The sequence below is a fragment of the Nicotiana tabacum genome, chromosome 3, assembly GCF_000715075.1.
Source record: "Nicotiana tabacum cultivar K326 chromosome 3, ASM71507v2, whole genome shotgun sequence".
In the NCBI taxonomy this organism is placed as follows: domain Eukaryota; kingdom Viridiplantae; phylum Streptophyta; class Magnoliopsida; order Solanales; family Solanaceae; genus Nicotiana; species Nicotiana tabacum.
In genome coordinates this window covers 1,918,570-1,936,449 of record NC_134082.1, presented here as the reverse complement: position 1 = coordinate 1,936,449, position 17,880 = coordinate 1,918,570, and the positions used below count along the sequence as shown (strand labels likewise).

Here is a 17,880-nt window from a genome sequence, read left to right as displayed (position 1 = left end):
TCAAGTTAAGAACATAAAAAGAGATAATAAATAAAAGCAAAAGCTTTAATAAATAATAAAGTAGTTTGAATCACAATCAGCGGTTAAGACTTCGACAATCCTAACGAAAATATTAAACTTCTCATATGACAAACTAATATTAACCATTGTTTTATTTTTTTCTCCCAAAAAATACTTTATTAATATTCACAATTTTAATTCAGCTTAAAATGCACTTACAAAAGACAAAAAATGCGAACAATATTTCGTTAAGGATTTTTGTACTTTTAATATAGTATAAATATAGGTCAACAAATATAATTGAACGAGTTAATTTTTATCTATCGAGGTTTAAATAAAAATATTCTAGTAGTTTTTATTTATACTGGAATTAGAACAATAATCATTAAGATTTAGACCCATTTAGTTGATCACAAGGATACCACTGAGTGCTTAAGTTCTTTAATACCACAAAATAATTACCTTTCTTTAATTAAGGAAAAATTACTTTAATCTTACATACCATTAAATGAATGACATATTTGGAAATGACAGATAATCAACGAGCAGACATATAAAAAAATAAATTTGAAATTTGAACCTTCTAGTCATATTATTTTAATATCAACAAGGACTCTGTATTTAATAAGTGTCTAAGAAAAATTAATCTTTTTTTCTTTTACAATTAAAAAGCTTTATTATTTTATTTCTTTTCCTTATAACAATGATGTCCGAACTGATTTGTGCATATTTATTTCATTAATTATTAAATCATATTTTTACTACTTATTTTATTTTATCCTTGTGGTATTATGTAATGCCACAAAATTAGACGAAAATTACTTTAATTTCATAGACCATAAAATGAACGAAATATTTGGAAATAACAGATAATGGATTACTTTTTTTTTTTTGGGTTTCCCACCCAGTGTTCGGTACTCACATTGGGGTCCGACTAAATTCGGATTCGCGCCGGAAAGTCTCACATTGGGGCTCGACTAAATTCAGATTGGCGTCGGGAAGTCCTACATTGGGGTAAACCGGTAAAGCGCTCCCTAACAAAGACAACTCCATGCCCAGGAGCTCGAACTCGAAACTCGAGACCTCTGTCAATTAATGGATTACTAGGATTTACTGATTTAGGACAAACATAAAAATTTTCCCAATTTGAAGAAAAAACAAAGAAAAACAATTGACCGTAATTTAGGGAGCACGCACAAAGTCACGTACTCATAGCGCGTGAAATCACCGCACACCACTGCGAACAGAACTATATAAATTTCCCTCCAGTTCTCTTTCCACTCGTCAAGCAAAAAGCTGAATACTCAGTACGGTTATTCACCAATCACAATTTCGTCACTGTTTTAGGGCTTTGATTTTTCCGGCAATGGCGTCTTCTTCGGCTTCGCCGTCGTCGGCGTCATCGACGGTACCTGAGTTTCCTCTTTTACCAGTTATGGGAATGAAGAGTAAAATCGTTGAGAAAATTCAAGAGAATCGTGTCACTCTTGTTGTTGGTGAAACTGGTTGCGGTACTCCTCATTTTTCTATTTTTTCTCAATCGCTCTGTTATTCTTTCTGAAAATTATGTTTACAGTCAGTTTGTAGAGGATGATTCAGCATATAAGCAAGTAGTTGCACATGTAAACACATTTTTGACTAAATATATGTGTGCACGGTCATACATCCCTGTAAAAGTCATTCTCTATAACATTTTCATTGAGGGATTCATCATCTACCATATATACAAAATAAAAAATAAAAAAATAAATTTGACCCCGTGTATACAGTGTGATTTCCGCCCCTCTAGCTCTGACCATGCCTATAACAGCCAAGCTCTTTTGGAATTGATTTTTTATTTTATATGTATCGAAAATAATCTCTAGCTTCGTGAGGTAGCGGTAGGGTACCCTCCCTAGACTCTACTTGTGATATTATACTGGGTGTGTTATTGTTGTTGTTGTTGTATATTTTACATAATTACAACTATAACAACAACATCTATTATTTTACGGGTCAATTTTTGTATAGTTACCATTCAATAACAGCCTTACTCAAATATCTATATATTTGTTAGGATTTGTAATAACCAAACAACAATATATTAATTGACATAATTTTCATAATTTTTGTTAGTTTCAACAAGGAATCTGGAATGCTAAAAACTCTTGTAGCTTAGAACAAGAGAAATTAAAAGTTGAAGTTGAGAATTTTTTGTTTCTGCCATTTTCCTACATTTTCCACCTCATCAAAATTGTACGCATAAGGTCTTTTAAATTCTTAATAAATGATACGAATTATTATTTTACATTTTAAAATTAAATAATTTTATTTTCTGTTATAACATAAATAAATTGAAAGCATAAAACAATCAAAAAACATAAATAAATTGAAAAAAATGAGTTTTCAAGTGTTTTTATCCATAATAACCAAATAAGATCTAAATGTCAAGTGCTGTTATAGGTGTATAACAAATTAATCACTATAAAGGGCAACAAAAAGTCCGGACAAATGAGGATGTAATAGAGAGGTTTGATTGTATGTACATTAATGTTTTTTGATATATTAAAATAAGTGTATACCTTAGAGCTATGTACACATTATCTTGAATTCGGACTATATATATCCTTAGAAAATTGTAAAATAAGTGTATTTATTCAGAGGTGCATCTACTGTCTCGGGCTTGTAACTTATATTATGTATGTAGGAAAATATATGTGTGTGTGTGTATAGAGGTACAACTACTGTCTTTAAGTTGGCATGTCAATAATAAACTAGTTAACAAAACTTAAGTTGTAGTTTTATTGGTTAGTTCTGATGATCTTATACCGAAAATGGTAGATTGAGTCACTGGAATATGGAGAGCGGCCTTTTTAAGGGTCATGGAACTTGGAAGTAGAATAACATATATATGACTTGGTAATCTGTATATGTTAGTATGGAGTCATCTGAGGAAATTTTCTTGTTACATGTGCAAATGTTTGCCCCTTTTTAGAATTTCCATTAGGTTTCGTTTTGTCACATTTGCTTGCAAAAGGAAAAAGATAAAAAAAAAAAATCAAATGCAAAATGGTGGTGTAAGGTGGTGATACTCACTTTTACCTAGCCGACAGCACTGGTGTACTATAAATTTTGTGCCTTCTTAATTATGTATTTGCTTTATATGCTCTAGAGTTGATATTGTATTCGTGAATTTATTAGGAAAGAGACCTACACCATATTATTTCCGAATATTAAACATTTCTACGCTCCATTGTTTAACTTAGCCATGGATGCTTGTTATTATGGCTTTACTAATTTTTATAACACATGTCACATAACACTCATATCCAAATCTTACTCAGAATATAGGGCCTCGTAGTTAGTGGGGAACTACTCCTAGATGAGCATTCAATGTGTTATTATCTTATTACGAGTGACTATTAGATTCTCCTATGGTAAAGTTCTACCATTCGATTGTTTGAAATTGAGTGTATTTACTAGCTTTATAGTTTTTTGTTAAAAGTGCACAGCATTTGCTTAATGTCATGCTACTGTTTTAGAATTTGTCAATTTGTTAGTTTTATTAAGCAACTTGCTGCTTGGGTAATTAAGGAAAAAGCTCGCAAGTCCCTCAGTTTTTACTGGAAGGAAACATGGAACCCATACTTTGTACACAACCAAGGAGATTTGCTGTGGTAGCAGTTGCTAGAATGGTGGCGAAGGCTCGAAAATGTGAAGTAGGTGAAGAAGTTGGATACCATATAGGGCACTCTAGGGTCTACTCAGAAAGGTAGTCTTTTGTTAGTGTTTTCTCAGATGAACTCGTCATCCATGCGTTGCTTGAGTTTCACCTTCACTCATAATGTTTGAATTGGTTGCTATTCTTCTCCTGATCTGAAATTTGAGTGAGCATTATATCCTAACAAAGCTACATATCAGACAGCAAATGCAAAAACATTTACATAGTGCTAGAACTTATAAGTAATATAAAACCTTTTGGTGTACGTTAATTACATAGGTTGTTCGTGGCATGTTTTTATAATTGGTTAACACTGTCTTTACTCTTGCCAAGGGTTCACTTATGTGAAAACATTTTATTTGACGATGATCCGGTAGTTTATACACACATTGTGCGTACACGTTCTTTTTAAATAAGAGTCTTAGTGTGTGTTACAACAACTATGCCTTCATCCCAAGCTTGGGATCTGCATATAAAGTCTCATTGTCCGTTTTACCCTAATTGGTATACTGTTTTTATACAGGGGCTTTCCCCATCGTTAATAAAAAAAGTTTACGATATAAAAAAAATCCAATGATCTGCGATTCTCCAACACTAGAAGTTATCTACATTTTCTACTGACATGCAAATCTCTAAATAGACTAGAAAATACTCATAATAACACTAGCCCTAATGTATGCATAACATCATGACTAAGCCATAATCCCAGTTAGCCAATGTTGCCTACATGGAACTTTTGCTTCCATTGCATATTTCTATGTTAATAGATAAAAAAAGGAAAGTTAAGTGTACTTTTATTTTTTGTTTTCATGACATGCTGAAATGAACTGAGAGATGCTCAACTTAGGCTGGAGAAAATTGCCGAATGTGGGATATCATGTAAAGCTTTGACGGATTTTATATGGCCTTGTCGTATGAGTTTTAATGACAAAACACAAGGGCACCTTCCACTTTACATCTTCAGATGCTTAATTATCATCACTGTCCTTTCTTGCTATTTTATTTTATTTTATTTTGTTCTGTTTTTTTTGGCTTCTTCTTGTTATTGTTTTTTCATGTGAAGTAATAAACAGAGAAGCAGAAATATGTACATTTCCTTTTAGTTTCTTTCCCTAATTTCTTAGCTAATGTGTAAGATATGAAGAAAAATTTAAGGTTATTTCTGCACTTAATATTTTGAAATTTACCAATTTGATGAAATGTTCAAAATCAATGGTGTTTGGTGGTTGGCACTAGTGTAAAGCTCGTTTCAGTCGTCCTGTGACTTTGACCTCATTTGATCTTCTATCTCCAATAAAATTTACCAGCTCGTATTTATTTAAACAACTAATAAAAGGGAATCTTAAAGTAGTGGTACTGGAACCTCCAAGCATATTCAGAATAACTGCTAATATGAAGCTCATTTGAGTCTTCTTATTTCTTTGACGTCATTTAATATTCTTTCTCTCCAATTAAAGGTACCGGCTTGAATGATTTAGGCAACTAATAAGAGGGAATCCCAAATTACTGCTATTGGCAAGTAATACATTTACTGAAAGAAATAAAAGCCCATTCATTGTCTTGTTTTTATTTCTCAATGCAGTTTTGTGGGAATATATACACATCATGATTCAGTGTTTTGTCACGTTTATAGTTTAAGTTAGTGAGCACATGACCTCAGTTTCCAACTGATGTATTGTTAGTAAGTCCGTATAGCCATTCTCAAAAAAGCAAACTAGAGATGTATATTTATCTTTATCCATATCAGACCTTGGCACCCATCTATCATGTTGTAAAGTCTTGGTGATTGTTTTCGTCAATCATTCCTCTCTTCACTGGTTGTTGCAAGGGAAGCCATCTTTGGCACCTTAATCATGATTTATCGAGATGCAGTTTGCCTGGAATGGCATGGAAGTTATATGTTGGAACTAAGATGTTATGCTAAAAAGGAAGTATAACAATCTTTACCTTTTCTTTGTTAATGTCCCTCTCTTTTCGGGGAACAGTTTTAAGGAACGCCATTCTCCTCCTGTAGTGGATTTATCAATGTTTTTGTGTTTCAATTACATCCAGCAAAATTTTCAACTACTCATTATTGCTTCTTTCTCTGTGATGTATCTTCATTATTTAACTTATCAAGTCAACATTATATCACAGATCTAAGATTGTGTTTAAAACTGCTGGAGTTCTGTTGGAAGAAATGCTAGAGAAGGGCTTGAATGCTCTAAAGTATAAAGTTATCATTCTTGACGAAGTGCATGAAAGATCTGTAGAGTCAGATCTTGTCCTTGTTTGCATCAAGCAGTTTTTGCTTAAAAAGAGTGACCTGAGGTAACATTCTCTTTCTTCTTTTTTTCTTCTGTATTTTGTATTTGTTTGTCTATCTTGATATGAACTCTTTGCCATCTCTCTGCTTTGTGCTCAATCTTCTACCATTAACACTTGGAGAACTTAGTCTACTATGTCGCATGCATTACAAACTCTTTGGTGATAATGTGCTTTGTGTATCTAATTGGTTCAACTCTACAGGGTGGTGTTAATGTCTGCTACTGCTGATATAGCAAGATACCGTGAATACTTTAAGGATCTCGGTAGAGGTGAAAGGGTAGAGTTGTTGGCCATCCCTAGTTCTGGACAAGACACTATATATCAGCGAAAAGTTTCATACATTGAGCAGGTATATTTCATCTATCTTAGAGAAGAGAATCCATTTCATTTACTTTATCAGAAAAGGAAAATGAATAAAATTCGTTTAACAACATGTTTCTTATATTGAAAGTTACCGTGCATCGATGGTCTTAAAGCAAATTCCATCAATAACAGTTAGTATCTGTAACTTTGGCATGTCCCTCTCTCCAGATTAAATTCGTTTAATTATGTTTAAATTCATGGTTTACTTGTGATAATGGTAGTTTTGACTTTTGAGTGCACTGAGTCAACCTAACTTGGCTTTGTCCTACTGCCTTGGGGGTGGATATGTGAATCCATTTTTGTTCATGTAACCCTACCTATTGAAATGTTTTTCTTTTGATGTTCTATCACAATTGTAAGTTCTCGTATTCTATTATTTTATCCCTCTTTTATCTTTTCTTAGTTATTGGGCCTCGTAATTGGCTGTAAAGATGTTTGCTAGAAATGAAGCAGTTGCATTGAATTCCATAACTGGTATTGCCTTTTCGAGTTATGCTTTTAAACATAAGCTTGAAGGTTTCTCCAATGAAACCATTCTGTGGAACTCGTTAACCTTTGTTACTTTTGCTTTCATGTATACTAATATAAGGAATAAGAATCCTTCATTTATAAAGTAAAATATTGATGGAAAGTCATCTTTTGCAATGGTTATTTCTTGAGATATTTAATATATTTGTATGTTTACTTTTTGCATTAAATTTATAAAACAATATAAAAGTTGCTATACATAAGATTAATCATTAATATTATTTAAACCAACTAGGCATAAATAGGTAGATGCATTATCTTTTTGTGTAGGTAATTATGGTTCATTAGAAGTGAATATTTATAATTTAATTATTCAACATCTTGTTAAGAGACTCTATTGGCAGATGATCCGGATTATACTCTTCATCCTAAAATAGATGACTCTATTTGACTAGTTAATACATTACAAAAATAAATTTTGGTTAATTTTTTTAACCAAAGTTAGGTTTAGATATGTTACATAACAATATTTGCTGAAATCTAGAATGCATAAATAACTCCATACATGAGGTTTACAACCCTCTATGAAATATACCTTCAAATTTAACAAAGTTATCCATTTAAGGGGAGAATGTGCAAGTTTTCAAATGGTGAAGGTTCCTTACTTTTAGAGAGACAAGACTCCAATTGTACGTACTTCTGACTTTTGAGCTCAAGTAAGGCCTCCTCTCTGTTTAAAATAACAAGCGAAATGTGTAAATATGAGGTATATGCTATGAGGACGTCACATGAAGGCTAAAATGATATTAAATTTAGAATACATATTGTATGTTACTCCGTATTTTTACGGGATGGAGAGCTTTTTGGGTTGGGAAAAGCGTCAAGTAGTTTTTAGCATATTAAAAGGGAAGTGGGCCAAATTTTTGTTGAATGAGGTAGTATTTCAAGTTGAACTTGATGTTCTCAAATTAGTGTAGTCTCTAATTACTAAATATCACAACTTTCAATACAGTAATCAATTGACCCCTTATTCCACTTACAAACTGTTTAGTATCTAAAAGAGGACTTATCTCTTATTGCCTACACATACTGTGGTCTTCCACTTAATTAATTTTCCCTTTTCCTATTTGACTTCTATGATGTATGATTACTGAGAAAATGCTTTGTCTAAATCTATGCGTTTCTGGTTACTGCATGGTATATTTTTATATTCATATGCTGCAAGAAATATATATACAAGGTGATATTTCTGCTGTTCCTGCCAGACTAGGGAATATTTTAACTTTATCAAATAGGGAAAAAAATTCATGAACATCTTAACTTGATCAAAAAGGGGAAAAAATTATCAAAAATTCAAGTGTAATAACAGTATAGCAAGTGTTCTGTTAAGAGGATATGGAATATTGCTTCCTATAGATTACTGATGTTTTCCATTTAAGCAAAATTGTAATCTGCAATGATATTATTTGCTTAACAGGTAGCTGAACTCCTTAAAATGGAATCAGAAGAGACGGCTCTGAAATGCTGTTCTGGTCCAAGCCCATTGACAGCTGATGCTGATATCAAGCCTGAAATGTATCAGCTTATACACAATCTTATTATACACATTCATAAGAATGAAAGGGACATTGAAAAAGGAATTCTGGTCTTTCTTCCAACATACTATGCACTTGAGCAGCAGTGGCTCTTATTGAAGCCTTTCAGTGTATCTTTTAAGGTTCACATTTTACACAGTAGTATCGACACTGAACAAGCTCTCAAGGCCATGAAAATCTGTAAGTCACATCGTAAGGTAGGCTTTCTTTCCTCCCTTTGTTCAACATTCATCATTGTCTAAAAAATTTGGGGAGACAGTCCTAAAAGCAGGCAGAGTGCTTATACCCCCCCCCCCCCCAAGCCCCCCAGCAATGCCCAAAAGATAAGAGGAAGAGTGCTTATGGCAAAAGGTCATTTTTATTAATAACATCTAACCTTTTCTGTTTTCCCTTAACCCTGATTCCTGGTTTTATTTCAGTGGTTAGCTGTTATAAGTATTCAGTAAAATGAATATGGTAACTGCATTCATGTCTCTACAGTACTGATGCCTCTCGCTGAAACCTAAACTTATCCGCAGGTGATTTTGGCCACAAATATTGCAGAATCTTCGGTTACAATACCAATGGTGGGCTATGTCATTGATTCTTGCCGTTCTTTACAAGTTTTCTGGGATAATAATAGGAAATCAGATTCTGCAGAGCTTGTGTGGGTTTCCAAATCACAGGTACTAAATGAGTCATGTTTGCACATTCCAATCTCTCTTCATTAGATTGTTGCTCCTAATTTTTTGAGATGCAGGCAGACCAAAGGAGAGGGAGAACTGGACGGACTTGTGACGGCCATGTATATCGATTGGTAAAAAGATCATTTTACACTCAACTAGAGGATTACGAGCCTCCTGCAATACTGAGGTTATCGTTGAGGCAGCAAATACTTCTCCTTTGCTGTGCTGAATCTAAAGCCATCAATGATCCCAAAGGTATTCAGCTACTATGCTTTTTAGCTGGATATTCAGCATCACAGTTTCTTCTCTGTTTGTTTTCTTTCTCCTTTTCCTTTTACATGATTACCTTCATGAAATTGCTTGCTGCTTCACTTGAGTTGAATTGTGAAAATTTTCTGTTATTTGATGAAGAAAATGAAGAAAGCATGCTTAGGGATGGAAGAGATGTATAATTGGCTTGTTTATTTCTCCTCCTGTTTTCTTCATACATCTTTAGTCGTTCTGCTGTTGATTTGTTTTATTGGAATGAGTCTTATGACAATTATTATGGAAAATGTTTTGCTGACTTCTCTATGCTTCCTGATTCTACCATTTTGTTGAGGACGAGGTTTTAGCTTTTAAAGGTGGTTATGAAATAACATATGTAGAAAATAAACATTGCGCCCAACTCAACTCAAAGCTAACTCATGAGCTGAGGATTGACCAAGAGCCCAATATCATATAAGGAGATAACAACCATCCCTTCAAACAATATGGAGACTTAACATCCCCCCTACTCCCAGGACTGGACATCTTGTGCGTGGACAATATAATACGAAGGCTCAACTGGGTAAACCAAGAACAAGATGGGTCTATCTTTGATACCGTGTTAGGAAAATGGTCCTAGGGCCTAATTCAACCCTAAAAACTAACTCCTTAACTTAGGATTGTCCAAGACTATCTAAGGAGCTAATCAACCAAAGTGATACTCTTAACACCTCCCCTCCCTTGCATGCCCAAGACTAGACATCCAGAGCGCGGACACCATGACATGGGGCCTAACATTGGGTTAACCAAGAATTATGATGGTCTTGCTTTGATATTGAAAATGGACCTTTGATCTTGCTTGATTGTCAATGAAAAATGTGTTCATAAATAATTAGTACATGTTCTCAACTGAGAATTGAAATGTGTAATACACTAAGGAGTTTAATGCATATAGAATCCTCTATATTTATGAATTGTTTCTGAAATGCGAAGACTTTCTTCCCACACCTACAAACAAATGGACAAAAAATGCATGAGACAAATTTGGTGCAGTATTACTAGCAAGTTTGTCCAATCTAAGTCAGATCCATATGGGGCCCTCTACAGCGTGGGCTGGTTAGACCAAGAACTCAAACCAACCTGCTCGGTTGTCACCCATAGTTTAAGCACCAAGCAGGACTAATCAATTTATAGATGGGCTAAAAAATATGTCATTTATCCAAATTAGCATGGTCTTGAGTGTTATTATCATCAATTTGGGTAAGTTTGCTGTCTATGTTCAATAATTCTCTTTTCCTTTTTCTAGTCTACTGCTGTTTATAGATGTGAGATACTAAAATTTAACTGATGGATCTTTCAATTAGTTCTGCTACGGAAGGCTTTAGACACTCCGGATCCTGAAGTCGTTGAGGATGCATTGAGTTTGCTTGTTGACCTCCATGCACTACAAAAAACACCTCCAAGGAGCCGTTATGAGCCTACATTTTATGGAAGATTGCTTGCCAGCTTTTCTCTTTCATTTGATGCTTCTATACTAATACTCAAGTTTGGAGCCATAGGAATGCTACGAGAAGGCATTGTTCTTGGTATAATGATGGATATGCAGCCACTCCCCATTCTTCGTCCTTTTGGCCACGAAAGCTTGGTACTATCCTATACTTTTTAATTTGAGAATGTCACATTTCTTTAATAGTTTAGATTAATGTTGATCAATAAATTTGATTTTCCAGTTCATGAAGTACATTGACAACTTTTTCAGTGGAGATTCTAAGACCACTGGTTTATCTGGTAGAAAAGAGGTAATCTGTATGGCAAATTCGTGCGCCTTTCACTTCTGGCAACGTGCTTTCAAGGTAACCCCGCAGTTCATTCTTGACTATAGGAAATCTCTCTCTCTCTCTCTCCTCCCTGTTTTTTTTGCTTTATTTTTTTGGGATGCTAGCATTCTATTTACGTATTTTGTTTCCAAATGAAGGACAAATACCGCCTTCAACTATTAAGACAACTCTTCAAGTTGGATAACACAAAAGACAGAGAAATAGTGCTTTCAAAAATTGAGGAAGAGTGGTGCTCATACCATAATCTTTTGCGAGCGGCACTCAACCAAGTTGCTGAATCATGTATGTCTTATCTTGAGTTTTACCAGTTTAGATCCTTTGGTTTTTTATACTAAGCCTGTGTTGTTGCAGATGATGAGGTTCTGGACTCTTTGCATCGATATAGACCCCAATTTCTTGCTACATCAGGTGGCATACCATCTTATTATAATCCAAATGAATATCAGCACAAGTGCCATCTCGACTGTGATCAGTATTTAGATGATGGTGCGTTAGATATGGATTATCAGCTACTTGAACAAGGTGGTGAAATAAGGAAATGCATTTCTATTCCATTTTTGGGCCACAATGAATCATTAGCACATAAGGTGGCTCAAAATTTGGCTAGTGTAGTCAAAGAGGTACTGTATTCTGCTATCACTTTGCTGTTATATTTGATGTCAAGATTTTGATATCATCTTCCTTTTCGATGTTCGATAGATGAGAAGTCAGTCTTCTGCGGATGTCTCTGGAAATCCTGACATGTTGGTGTACGGTAATGGTGTTTCCACAGGGGAGGCTTCTCTTTGTAAATTTTTTCTCAGTGGTCAGTGCAACAGAGATTCCCAATGTTCCTTTTCTCATTCTTTACAAGCAAAGAGGCCCACTTGCAAATTTTTCTTCTCTTTACAGGTATCAGTAGTTTTATGGCTTATTGTATTTGTCAAATAACAGTGTCCCTGATCGATAATCCCCCATTGGAAACATTGGTGATTGAAAAATGAGGAAGTGAATACTAGGGAAAAAGTGTTAATGAAGGTCCTCCTCTTTGTACTTTTGGTTGATTTGAGATAGAGGAATAAAAGAATATTGAAGGGGTTGAGAGTCCATTCCCTAGAGTAAAGAGTTCCGTTTTTGCTTCATTTGGTGTGATAAAGACATCCCTTACTGTATTGGTTATTCCAGGGAAAAATGTAGTTATCATTCTTAATAGGCTGACTTTGATCAAATTAAAATCTGATTCTTCTGTCAATTTTTTCTTCCTTGGTTCATCAGTCATCACAAAGACATGTTACTTGTTACATCTTTCCTTTGAAGAGGAAGAAGAGCTTGCATTAGTGGAAGGAGGAGGAGAAAGAATGAGGAAGATTTAAGGGTGTGCTATATATATATATATATATATGGAGGGGAAAATAGTCATTTGTTGGCACTTATTTGCCTTATCCATAGGTTAAATGGTGCATATCCTTGGCTTCTTTAAATTTCTTCTTACAAAATTTTTTCTCAAGGGTTTCGATACTCCTATCTGACGTATTCTGAATTTACATTTATATAGGGATGCCGGAATGGAGATTCATGTTTCTTTTCTCACGATTCAGTTCCATCTGCTTATTCTGGTGTTCTGTCAAGTTTATGCCGCCCGGAGAATGCAGATGCTGATATGTTGTCACTTCTGCGATGGTTTCCTGCACCTCATCATGGATGCATTCTCATACTCGATGACAATGATTTATATTTTTCGTCACATATTGCACGTCACTATGCTCCGTCTTCTATAATCTCCACAACGCCCCTTCGAGATGAATCCACACTTGACCAATTACCAACTGATGTCAGAATTCTCTGGGGCCATTCCAATCCATACAACACGATAGTATCCAACACTGCAGGGAGTCCAGTTCCGTGGAGTGAAGTTAAATGTGTCCTATGGTTTCCCAAATTTGAAACAGGACATAGAGAAGGGCAGAAGAGTGTGATGCAAACCTTTTTTGAGTATTTAGCCATCCGGATGCTTGGATATGCCTTATATGATGTTAAAGTTATTGTCACCATGAATAATATGCGTTTCTCATACCTTCAGGTAATTTACTCCTTGTATCTTTTTTTTTTTTCCTTTTCCTATCTTTATGACAGTTCTGTCTGAAGTGCTCTATTTGTGGGTTTACTTGGGGAGTTGGGGGGGGGGGGAGGATGAATACAAAATCTATATCTAAAAGTTATTAACAATTGAGCTTTTGAAAGTTGACATGAAAGTATGCTTTGTATTTGTGGAGCTGCTTGATGTTTTAAGCATCTGCAATGAGAAATGAATGGGAATTGTATTAAATTTATGTCTACTGATAAATAAAATAGGACTTACTGTGAAGCTATATGATATTATGTCGCTTGGCGTGCATTTACGCAATATAAACACATACTAATATGTTGTTGCTTTATCATATTGTAGCGATGCACGTGTTGTCGAAGAGAATGTTTGAGAATCACTTTTGAAAAAAATAAAAATGTTTTTTGCTCTTTTCTATTGGCTGAGGCTCTTGACTTTGTTTGAACTTTTTCTTTGATGAAAACTGACTATCAGGCAGATATGCACCCTCAGAGCTTCCATGCTCAAAAAATGTATACATTAACAACTTCTCTAATATATTCTCCTAATATATTTCTTTTAATGCTGCAAATAGTTCTCCTCTTCTATTCGTCCGAGTCCTAAATCCCACCTGTTGCTAACATAAATGCTTTGCTGATTCAGATTATTTTCCCCTTTACTTCACTGAATTGAACATTTGAGACTGTTACTTCAGGTGGAAAAGCTGGCAAGGGAATGTTGCTTTTTTCTCAGGGAGTCATTCCTATTTGATGAACAGAACTTGGGAGAATTATTTGATGAGATTAATGCCAGAAAGCCAATGCTGCAGTCGAAGCCTGTCTCATATGTTTTCTCGCTGCATCCGCCTGCAGATGTCCAGTCTCATGATTTTGCAACACTCCTTAGCCAAAATAAAAATAAGGTTATTTAGATACAAGATTAGCTCCAGAATGATGTGCAGTGCGGAGAGTTAAATTATATGCAAATTCGCGTAGAACAGTGTAAAGAGGGGGTTTTCATGCAGTCTTTAGTTATCAACTATAAAGGTTTTTCATGCAGTCTTTAATTATGAAGAGAAGGTTCCTTTTGACATCCAAAAATGCTTAAGTTGCAGAGAATTCCTTCATCTTGATCAGGTTTTACTGTTATATTAGGCATCTCTGTGTGTTTGTTTGGCATCTAATTACTTGTGGGGATAAAAGATGACTTTGATTAAACTCCTGCAACGTTTTGCTTATTGGCTAATAAAGTATTTTAAAATGGTAATGTTGTTAAATCAAATTATATTTCTTTAATTATTGTTTATTTTTTGTTATGACAATTAACCGTGAGCTTGATTTTAGTGCTTATGATAAGTTACCCTCCTGAGTCTTGGCTTGGTAATCTTTTTTCTTTAACTTAGTAGACAAATGATACCAGAATTACTATTTGAAATTAGCTAAATTTTTACCGTCTCTACTCCAAAAAGATTGATGCTATTTCCTTGCTATTAGTTTGTTTAGTATTGTTGCTTCTCTACTCCTTCAGGTAGGAGTAAGGTCTGATTTTACTGAATCGTCGTTGTTGTTATAGTCTCAGAAATGCTAAGACAAATATCAGTCCACAAGTTTCAAAAGCTTTAGTCACGCAGATGTTATGACTTATTTAAGATCACATAGTCTTCCTCTCTTTATTACTCCCTCTCTTCCAGTTTATGTGAACCTCTTTCCTTTTTGGTCCGTTCCAAAAAGAATGACCTCTTTCTAAATTTGATAACAATTTAGCTTAAACTTACAGTTCTACCCTTAATGAGAAGCTTTTATAACCACACAAATACTCTGGGCCCCTTTTTGATTTGTTTAGGACCACAAATTTTAAAAGTCTTCACTTTTTCTTAAACTCCGTGCCCGGTCAAACAAGTTTACATAAATTGGAACGGAGGGAGTACATTTTATGCCAAGTCAAACAAACTAAAATAATCTTTTTGAAACGAAGGGAGTACTATGGTGCAATTTTCTATACAATGTACATTTTTGCCTTGCTCTTTATGTGTCCAAAATGCAGGGTTATACTTATACCAGCCATCTATTTCGTATTTTCGTATTTCGTATTTCTGTATTTCATATCTCTTATATATTGTTGTTATTTTTATTATGCATTTTTATGGTACTAATATATCTTCTCCTATTGCTTTTTTGAGCCGAGGGTCTCCTGGAAACAGCCTCTCTACCCTTCGGGGTAGGGGTAAGGTCTGCGTACATATTACCCTCCCCAGACCCCACTAACGGGATTATACTGGGTCGTCGTTGTTATTGTTGTTGTTGTTGTTGTTGTCTTTATGTGTCCAAAATATTTTGCCATTTTTCATAGAGAAGAGATCGAAAAGAACAAAGGAAAACGCCAAAAATTAGTATTGCTAAACATTAAATACCAGTATAAACAATTATTCAAATGATTAGTTGCATATTTTCGACGTAATTTATATAAAGGGAAAATCCTAAGTAGACAGCAAAGATCTAAAACTAAAAATTAGTGTAATTTTAGATTATGACACCAACAGTAAGGTTCAAATTACAATTTGTAAACTATGTCACCTAAGATAACTAGCGGAAGTAAAGCCCGTACTATGCACGGACCCAAGCTTAAATGAATAAATTGACATAAATCAAGCTAATCTATGATTTGACTTTATATTCCATAGATTAGGTATGATCAACAAATTTTATCTTAATTTAAGATATGATCATGAGGAAAGTCAGATTAATATCAATGTGACATGTTCCTTTTTTTCTTTTATAATTTTGCAATAGAGTTGTGGAATTATGAAGTTAATATATAAGTGTGGCAAGTTTGTTTTTTTGTTCTTCTGTATGAGTATGTTTTGGAAGCAACCCCCACTTCCAACCGAGAGGTTGTGAGTTCGAGTCTCCCCAACAGCAAGGTGGAAAGTTCTTGGAGGAAGGATGCCGGAGGTCTATTTGGAAACAGTCTCTCTACCCTAGGGTAGGGGTAAGATCTGCGTGGAATTATGAAGTTAATATATAAGTGTGGCAAGTTTGTTTTTTTGTTCTTCTGTATGAGTATGTTTTCATATACTTTATTTCGTTAAAATTTGATGCTAAAGATGATATAGTTTTTCACGTGAATCTTCTGTAGTGATTTTGTATTTTTATAGCATGGGTGAAAGGGTATAAATTAAACCTTGTAAGAAAAATGCCCCTTTAGAGATAGGGGCGAGCAAAAGAGCTACTATACACTCAACGCAACCCATTAGTAAATTAGTAGAAATTAAAAGCTACAACGTACAAAATCTCATGTCTTTGCAAATCAGAAAACTTGCATGAAAAATAGTAATTAACATTTTTATAATCGTCCCAAAATTAGCTAAGCAAAAAAAGAAGTAATATATGCTTGAGACATAGAAAGGATAAAATCTAAGTATCGATCGTACTCAGTGGCGAAATCAGAAATTTACTCAAGGGTATTCAAACTTAAAAGAAGTGAAAAAAATCTCCGAGAAAGAGTGTTCAATTTGTGTTATATACCTCTAAAATCTAATATTTTACCTATACATACAGTGTAATTTTCCGACGAAAGGTGGTCAGTTGACCCCCTTTACAACATGTAGCTTCGCCCATAGATCGTAGAGTAATGATCATAGTATTAAACAAGTTCTTCATTTCTTACTTAGCCTAATCTATATTAGATTTTGATGAACCAAAGAGAAGTACTATAACATTCTAAATTAGATTTTGATGAACCAAAAAGAAGCACTATAACTTTACCTATGATTTATCAAAAGAGTGTTTTTGTCTTAATTAGTAGTAGTAATAAAACATAATGCATCTGTTAGTAGTAAATATAAATAGGATGTCTAGAAAACAGATGCACAATCTCAGTAATAAAGTATAATAGTACTAGGGGTGTTCACGGTCTGACGGAAAACCGATCCAAATCAAAAATGAATCAAACCGATTAAGTAAACCGATATTTTTCTTGATTTGGATTGGTTTTGGTTTTAAATTTTAAAAACCAATAATATTTAGTTTGGTTTTGGTTCTATTTTAAAAAACCGAAAATAAACCGAACCAAACCGACTAATTATATACAAAATTTAATAATTATTTATATACAATATAATATCTTTTTGTAAATAATTTTAAATATTTTATGCATTTTAATTGTTATTTTGAATTTTGGTTTATCCTTTTATATCTTAAAAGATTGCCTAAGCCCAAACAATAGGACTCGACCAGTTTTTTTTTCATTAAGAGACTCTAATTCTCTAATCCTCCGCACATACTTTTGCCTAACAGAATAGTTAAAAAAAACCCACCACAAGAGTAAAGAAAGCAATTCAAATTGCAAGACAACAATGGCTAATTAAAGCTTGAGAAAGCAAACTTTTTGTTTGTTTTTTGTTCATTCTTTTCATATAAACAGGTAAATAAACTTTCAGTTCTGAAAGAAATATATAAAAAAGCATAAATTTAGTAAATTATTTTCATATTGTTGTCTAGCGTTATTTTACTATTATCGACTTATCATTAGCTTACTAAGAACCGAAAAACCGAACCAAAGCGAACCAAACCAACAACAATCAAACGTTTGTATTTAATTTAGTTTGGTTTTGATTTTAAAATTTTAAAAATCAAAT

General features: G+C 34.0%; 1 protein-coding gene across 2 annotated transcripts; it reads left to right on the top strand.

The window, feature by feature from the left end:
* Positions 1-1,269: 1,269 nt before the first annotated feature.
* Positions 1,270-14,398, top strand: LOC142179342 (DExH-box ATP-dependent RNA helicase DExH8-like). 2 transcript variants are annotated; one of them, XM_075249044.1, is made up of 14 exons: positions 1,270-1,511; positions 3,574-3,751; positions 5,837-6,010; positions 6,209-6,356; positions 8,316-8,630; positions 8,952-9,098; positions 9,173-9,353; positions 10,709-10,989; positions 11,075-11,197; positions 11,320-11,464; positions 11,534-11,802; positions 11,882-12,073; positions 12,717-13,241; positions 13,960-14,398. In XM_075249044.1, exons 1-14 carry the CDS (start codon positions 1,367-1,369, stop codon positions 14,173-14,175), a joined length of 3,039 nt encoding a protein of 1,012 aa, XP_075105145.1. In that variant the 5' UTR covers positions 1,270-1,366; the 3' UTR covers positions 14,176-14,398. The 2 variants fall into 2 exon arrangements, with proteins under 2 accessions (XP_075105145.1, XP_075105146.1); XM_075249045.1 differs by lacking the exon at positions 3,574-3,751 and having other exon boundaries at positions 1,383-1,511.
* Positions 14,399-17,880: the final 3,482 nt, after the last annotated feature.